At 38.7% G+C, this 8,673-nt stretch overlaps 1 protein-coding gene across 1 annotated transcript; it reads left to right on the top strand.

The window, feature by feature from the left end:
* Positions 1-310: 310 nt before the first annotated feature.
* Positions 311-1,444, top strand: noto (notochord homeobox). Its single transcript, XM_027013057.3, has 3 exons — positions 311-683; positions 789-976; positions 1,085-1,444. Exons 1-3 carry the CDS (start codon positions 311-313, stop codon positions 1,289-1,291), a joined length of 768 nt encoding a protein of 255 aa, XP_026868858.2. The 3' UTR covers positions 1,292-1,444.
* Positions 1,445-8,673: the final 7,229 nt, after the last annotated feature.

Here is an 8,673-nt window from a genome sequence, read left to right as displayed (position 1 = left end):
TTCCCGGCCTACCTCCGGGGGCATGCAGTGGAAAGGGCCATTAGGATATTTGACAATCTCAGCTTGTTACAACTCCATCAGTTAATTGGATCCCTTGTAGAGCCGCTCGTTTGACTCATCTGCTACTTTAAAAGACAAAAGCGCGAAAGGGGGTCGTTGACACCTTGTACTCCTGGGCGTGTATAAAGAGGACCTCAGTCTCGTCCAGAATCATTTCATCCCTTCCCATTGAAGCACGAGGACCTGTAGTTCTGCGGAAAACTTTCTGTTTAGTTGTGTTTTCTTTGTTTTTGTATTTGTACGTTAAACCATGCAGATCTCCCCACGAGCTCACGGACCCTACGGGTATTCAAGGCATCCGCAGGTAGCGCCCCATCCGGACCATGTGAACAGTGCGCGCCTGGCTACCGCCACAAAACCGAACGCAGGGAAGTCGTTCACCATCGACGCACTGCTCGCGAAGCCAGATCATATGGAGCACACGAAGACAGTTTCCTATCGGAGTCCAGTGAACCACACCCCAGCAACAGGTAGTCTCTTTCCACTTGCTGGGCAGATGTGTTCCCCGGTCCCGCAATATATGTACAGCCCGGGTGTTATACAAACACAGACCGGCTATCCAGTCTATTGCTGTCCGCCTTTCGGCTACCAGACAACATGTCGTGGAACTATTTATTCACAAGGTAAGCATGTATGACATTCATTATTATTCATCTAACCCATTACTTTGGCAATAAGGAAAAGTACGCTGTGATCAGTTTATTCAAGCTGTTTTCCCTTTTGTACAGATAATGTCCTGACTAAAGCAGGCGTGCACACTCACTTCAAACATAAAGCCGGCAAAGCGAAGAGGATGCGCACGAGTTTCACCAACGAGCAGCTGTCCCGACTGGAGAAGGAGTTTGCGCGCCAGCAGTATATGGTGGGCTCAGAGCGATTCCTCCTGGCGTCCGCGCTGCAGCTTACCGAGGCACAGGTAAGGAAATGTCCAAACCACTACATGACACTTTATATAACCCAATAAATGCCAAACTGAAACAGACGTACTGTGTATTAAACAACTTTCGCTTTCCTTTCCTTCCAGGTAAAAGTTTGGTTTCAGAACAGACGCATCAAGTGGAGAAAACAGAGTCTGGAGCAGCAGCAAGCTAAACTGGCCAAACTGGGGCTGACGGTGCCCCCCAAAAGTCCAGGATCTCAAGGTCGAGAAGATGAGGGAGATGAGGATGAGAATGACTTCACCGAGGACTCTGATATCGATGTCGACATCGATGACTCACTGCAGGAGTGAAAAGAGTTAAAGTGACTTTACTATAAATGCTGTTTTGTACATTTGAATTACTGCAGATGAAGTAGTTCTCTCTTGTAAAAAAAAATATATATTTAATTAATAGATATAGCTATATATTTAAGACGTTTCGGTATTCATGCTCTTTTGTACACGTTTTGTATGGACAAAATAAACGAAATATATTTTTAAATTGAACACGTAGCCTATGCTATTAGAATTGTTTCTTCATGGTTCCGTGGAAAGCTTGGACCAGGTGAATAAATATATATTGGCTCATATTTAGTCAAAATATAACAGCTGCATAATTAATAAACCACATGGATCATAAATCAACGATATTATCATTTTGAAAAGGTTTAATGAGCGGAATATACCTTTATGATTGCTGACAGTGACATACCGAACCGATAATTAAATGAAGATTTATTTATGATTTATTTATTTATTCGGAGGTACTGTAAGATAAATATTATATATTTAAAAAAGCTAAAAATGAAAATACCTTACCCCGCAGCGCTTACTCACTATGTTAGCTAGGTTAAAAAAATCCTTGGTGTGTCAGAGACTATAACAGTCATTACAGCATGCCACGTCAACAGATTTACAACTAATAACAGTTGGAATTAATGACTCACTTTGGATGAACTCTTTCTCATTAAATCACAATAGTCAGACACGAGTCATCAGAGGGAAGATACATAAAAATACGTCAGTGGATCAACGTTTTTTTATGGGGAAAAAAGATAAGAGCGTTGAATCCGCCAACTATTCCTATATATTCCATATTTATAAGGTGCACGTTCATTTATCGAAATGCAGCGCGTCATGTGTGACCTCTTTTCAGCATATTCACAGGGTTTTAGTATAGCTTTTAGGATAGATGAAGCCTAATACTACAAACATGGAAAAACTTTACCAATAACATTTTCACCTAAATATTTTCAGGTAAAACATGTTAAATTAAAGACCAGTTAAAATATTACTGTTTAGTTTGTGATATAGTAAAACTTTTGCTAAACATTGATATGGTGATGATTCAAATATTTCAAATATAGCAACATTTATGAATAAGTCCTTATAATTTGTTACAGAAACCTTGGTTGAGTTTAAAGCCACCATCCTTAAGCCTCTGATGTTTTAAAAATGAAATTTTCCAACCAAGCTGAGTAAGGGCATTCAGATCACAAATATGATGCAAAATTCAGCAAAACTGGCTAACTGGGATGCCTTGAGTCTTCTAAATTCTTTCCTGCTCTCTGCCATCAGCTGAATATTCATTGCAGAGGAATGCAGGGTTAAGGGCAGCCACATGAAATACACTGAACTCAGGTCAGCTGAGAGATCATACATGCATAGTAATACAAACTGTGGCACTGACTTTCTATCATGTACAATTTTGACAGTGTGAGCTGACTGGAAGTTAGCAAACACTAGCAGTAATCAGAGTTACTGGTCCTGCTGTGGAGACATGGAGGACATAAAGGGTGTTGTTTGAGTGGGTTTTGGGGTTGGGGGCGGCGGTGGGGGGGGGGGGTACCGCCTTACTGGCTCCAAGAGGTTCTTTCATTTGAGAGAGAAAGTCCATGTTGTCTCTCCATCATTGACAGAGCCTTTTAGGCATGGTGCTCTCCTCCGCTTGTGTTTCCCCCATAGCAGAGCGAAGCACGCTAAAGCGCGTTAGCATGGTGGCTTTGTGCTGCTGCAGGCCTGATGACCGTGATTAGACTGGATTAGTAATCCTCCACTAAGAACACAGCGATTATTAGTTAACACACTTGTCACAATGTTTCTTTTCTGTTCTTTAATCCAGTTAATCCTACAAGGTAAAACTACAGAAGATCTAAAGTCCCCAGCTCAATGAGTGACAATTACAGATACAACACAAAACAAAATGGGGAATCAAATGAACAAAAACGAGAGTAATGATATGAGCAAACTTGGTAAGCATATGAGTATTCTGTGTAATGTATCCCATGGGCAAGATTGCACCAAAACACTGAACATCAGCACTTTTGCCTGTGTAGATGTTAATGCCAGCCTTTTCAAGTCTCTAACCAACAACTGAAATTATTTAAGTTTAAAGACATTATCAAATGATTCAAATGTATTCAATTTATTTGTGATTCATGAATACTTCACATATCCATTGCAAATCCACATTACTGAGGAGACTGCTGAAATATGCATTACATAGTGCATTACAGTGGAATCATTTTTTTTTGTTTAAACCTATGACCAGAATGAACTGTGTGTGTGTGTGTGTGTGTGTGTGTGTGTGTGTGTGTGTGTGTGTGTGTTTGTAGGGGGGGGGTAATGATATCTAGAAATAAAAATGTGTCCCTTTTCTCCTTTTATGTATATTCATTTGTATCTCATATGTATATTCAATGGTATCTCTTGTGTACGTTTAGTGATCGAATGCCTTACGTACATTGTCTGATTCAATGGGCCTTTTCACTGATCCACTGGAGACTGATGATGTCCTTTCTCTCAGTTGATATACACATACACCCAATCTTTGCAGCCACTATGAGGATTCACTGGCCTTCCAAAGGCAGAACTAGTTGAACAACTTATCCATTTTGTGTGTGTGTGTGTGTGTGAGAGAGAGAGAGAGAGAGAGAGAGAGAGAGAGAGAGAGAGAGAGAGAGAGAGAGAGAGAGAGAGAGAGAGAGAGAGAGAGATTATGTATGGACAAAGCATCTCTGATGTGAACTAGTGTAATCCCACAGCGGGCCGGGAGATTCAGCAGGGGGGATACCCTGAGAAAAACCACAGGAACAGCGAGAAAAGGGGAGGGGACCTCACCATTCCAATTAGTTATCACTCCCTCCACTCCCCCCAAAGAGTTCCAGTCTGCACCCCCTACTGTCAGTATTATCACTGTGACTCATCAAAACATCTCACTTCACCTTAATCTTTCGTCAGCTCTGGAAAGATGAGTGTACAGATGTACAGATGAAGGGAAAAGGCTCACACACCACCACAAGTGTGCTCTCTCTCTCCTCTCAAATATATACACACATATGCACATCACATTACTACTCTATAAGTAAAGGAAAAATCTTAGATGTTGTTTATTCAGTAATTTGTATAAATGGTTAAAACATTAAGAGATGATCATTTATTCAACAATATCAGTCTATTTATTGGTAGAATCTGTAGAATATGATATCGGGATACTGCTATAGAAGCGCTAATATGAGCCAAGAACCAAGAACCACTCTCTCTGGTGTATATAAAACAACATAAAACCACAGCTGAGGATTCTTTAAGGTTTTTTAAAACTAAGGTAGTGGATTGTAAAAGCCTGGTGTTTGCATTTTATTTGTAGAGCACTGACCTGACACTCTATCTCACAGTCATTAGCATTCATTACTAGCGTTTGAAGTACACCAGGACTATTGTGCCTTTGTGAAAGGTTTCATATGGAACACACAATGACTTCTAACACGGGATAAGGTGATTGAAAAGACCAAGAGACGAGGCCCCACTCTAAACGAGCACTTTATGCTAATGGAACCTCCCGTGTAACTTTTGAATGAAGCCTTTTTTACTCTCAGGAAATTGAGTCGTTCCTGTTTTGTATTCAATGCGACCGTTAAGAGACACACGAGTACCATTCCACTCAAAGAAAATTATAGCGCGATAATAAAAAAAATTAGTGCCATACCGATATGAAACTAGGTAAATCACGAAAAACGGTGATAAAACTGTTACACTAATAATCCAGAGTGAAACGGGCTATGTTACTCGCATCAAACGTGCTTTGCAAATTGTCAGTCTGTAAAATCTTGGATTTTAGTACGGGAGTTCGAGGGAGGAGGAGTAAGGTGGAGGTTCCTCAGTACTGCGCTGTTGCAGGTGGCAAACTCCTTCATTTGACACGCAGGTGATAGGAATTCAGCTATTTGTGATTTTTCCCATCTCGTTCAGACCGAGTGAAAAACTTCAGCTAGTTAAGGAGAAGAGATTAGTTGAACACACAGAGTTAATGCGAAACAAAATGGTCAATTAGTTTATAAATTGATAGAAGTGCGAGAGGGTCTGGACACCTTTTGACAGGTTTCGGCAATGCAATCTGGCTACCGCATCCTCTCTTCGCTGTTTGCTGTCACCAACAGCATCGATTTATTGCCATGATGAATAACAAGCCAATCAGCGAGACTCGGGGCGTCTAACAGCAGCTTCCGTGTAAATAGGTCATTTTAGTCACCGAGGCATTCAGATAGCTTTGTAACCCGCGAACTAACATGGAACAATGTCTTAAGCGCATTAAGAACATTAAAACATATCGAGAACCGTGTTCTGAAAAGCAACTACAAACCTCTCCTTCCATTTGGCAATGGTACCTCAGTGGTTAAGGTATTCAATTCCTAATCGGAAGGTTGCCTGTTCAAGCCCCACGACCAGCAAATTTGCACTGGGACTTGACTCTCAGTTATAACCCTCAAGCTGTATTCAGACATAACGGATGAAAGCAGTTACAAGCGTAAATGTAACATTAGCATCGTTTGGAATTATATCTCAGTGGGACAATAGAATGTAACGATCGAACATAATCAGCATTGTATGTGAGATTATTGTACTGAATATATTAATAAACTGATTCAAAACCTACATTTTGTGTAGCCTTTATTAGAACTGTTTTTTAGTTAGTTATATATGATATTATTAGGTTGTTTACATTAGTTACTAGATAGATATATAGTTATTAGGTTTATATTTGCCTAAATATGATAAATTTGTAGGCCAGGCACATTACATTCGTATGACTATTACAAATAGTAGTCAGCTGAGCAGATACTGAACATTAGTTTTCACTCACAAAAAGGTGAAAAGCTGAAGTTTAATTTAGATTTATTCAGTAATTCCTAATACTGTAACAACAACAATAGCAATAATAATAATAATGCATTGGGTATTATTATATTAGACTACAGAACTAAGGCATATAGCATCACAGAGCTTGAATCACTTGTTTAACAACATACTTTGGCATGTTCCAGAAGGTCTGGAGCTTTTGTAGGCTACATTTTGGAGCTGCTGTAAGATAACCCTGCCTCTTCATGCTTCATATCACCAAGGTGAGTTTAGAGGCTGAAAGAACTGGATGAAATGTAATGTGGGTAGTGAAAGGTGCTATATAAGTCTGACTAATACTAATATTGTTGTTGTTGTTCCTGCTGCTATGAAATATAGGACAGCTGACTCTCAGCATTGAGAGCAGAAGTGAGAAAAGTGTAGGCAGAATATATATTTATTTCGCATGTCTTCTTAGTCTGCAGAGAAACTTCTTACAAGTACAGATGGACTGACTATAACCCAGCCATCTAAGGGCAGACCCAGAAAAGCCTGGCTGGCCAGAGAGGAAAGGTCATGTGGTCTCATGAGAGAGAGGTTGTGGAGACTGAGATATACTTTATCCTTCACTGTCAGAGATGAACATGTCCAAGATATATACCTTAAAGACAACTACTTTAATAATTTGTAAGTGTCATTCTATTTAATGAGCTGCCAGACACAAAGAAACTTAATATATGATTATATTATATATTATTAGGTAATGTGATACATATAATACATAAACTGAATATATTATTATGGGCTACAATAAATATAATAAATAATTACAATGTCCCCAATACACTGTAATTAAAACACATTTACTTATTTTTTTCTGATTAGAAATATTATTTTACTGATAGAAAGAGTGTGACAATCATTCAATAGCAAACCATAATAAACCATGCTGGACTGAACTGAAATGAACCAAATTGGATTTAAGTACTCCTAAACTGCAAATAGTTTGTTTGACTAGCTCTGTGCAGTTCTCATTTACAGAAATTTACAGAAAGTGTATTTGGGTTACAGGTTACCGACCGATGGAGAAACAGACAAAATGAAGTTGTCAGCATTTATGGCCATTCTGAGGTTTTGAAACTATAGACCCCATCAGTAGCATCCAGCTGCAGGGCCACACACTAAACCCCTGAACAGACCAAACCCTGTGCTCAGCAGAGAGGTCTCTGGTTAGATGGAAGTATTTCCTTCTTCAAAATAATAGCCCATAGCTGGGCAACAAAATAAAAGTCCCTGGCTGGGCAGCTGGATGAATAAATGCTATAAATGAATAACAAAAAAACATAAGAAAATAATAAATTAATAGAAGAGTTGTTATTTGGTTTATGGTTCATATTCAAACTACATGCATAGAATGTTAAATGAATATAAAATTATATAAAGCTAGGTTTAACCAACATAATCCTTTGTCTGTCTTTCCTTAAAAGTAGTCACCATTTAGCAGCATTATTGATTACAGACAAAACAGAAGCAAAACAGTTCCATGAGTTTAATGAATAAAACTAAAAAAAAATTTAAAGAAACATCTGGTGAAAATATTTTTGATAGGATGGAAACCCCATCCATGTGACTTGAATTTCAAATTTTACATATAAAAGGAATCAGAATCAACATTTTATTTAATTGACAACTCACCAAGTAGCAAGCTAACTAGTCTAGTTAATGGGAAACAACTGCAACTTCATGTTTTAGTTAGCAATATCATTAGCAGTTAAGTAATTTACTAACTTCACATAATGTTAAACCCTGGTATTACAAAAATGTTTAATCATATTTTTCTGGCTATATAAGCTTTTTCATCAGCTGCAATTTTCTCACTTAGCAAATATTTCCCCCCAGCACATGGTTTCTGGCCACACAGGGGCTTTGTCTTGCCCAGTAAGGGGCTTGGTCTATAGGGTTGCAGCTAGATGCCTCGGCTCATAGGCTAGTGGTAATATCTGTATTTGAAAACAGCAGAAGCCAATGGTGCACATATAATATATGGAAGGCCACAGTTACAGCTGAATCACTGTAACGTTTGAATGAATCTATTCTGTCTTTCTAAATTGGTCCACTTGGTGGCAGTAGAACATTTACAGTTGACATTTTCCAGCAGTTGTGTCACCTAAAATTACCAACAACCTTGCATCACTGCACAGGTTTTACACATCAAAGTTTCTCAAACCATGGTCCATCTTGGAGCGAGATTGCATAATTTAATACAGCTGGATACTGCTCTCATTGCATCTCAGACTGAATACTTATCTATTAGACCTAATAGTGTCACCTTTTTTCTCCTTAGGATTCCACTTAGAACAGAGTGACAAAGCAATCCAATGTACAAAAAAGGTTCGCTGCATTCATATAAAATATTCCATATCTATCACTCCACACCTACAAATGTCTAAGAAGCCTAACACTGAAATGAGAGTGGATGATACAAAAAAAATTAACTGCAACCAAGGCAAATACAAATTTTCATTTATATATTTGGAATTATACATTTTTTAGTGATAATCTTAAAGGAAAGTGCTCAG

Source organism: Electrophorus electricus, chromosome 12, assembly GCF_041902795.1.
Source record: "Electrophorus electricus isolate QZ-2024a chromosome 12, ASM4190279v1, whole genome shotgun sequence".
Taxonomy (NCBI): domain Eukaryota; kingdom Metazoa; phylum Chordata; class Actinopteri; order Gymnotiformes; family Gymnotidae; genus Electrophorus; species Electrophorus electricus.
Note: the sequence above shows the minus strand (reverse complement) of the source record. Positions and strands in the feature narration are given on the sequence as shown.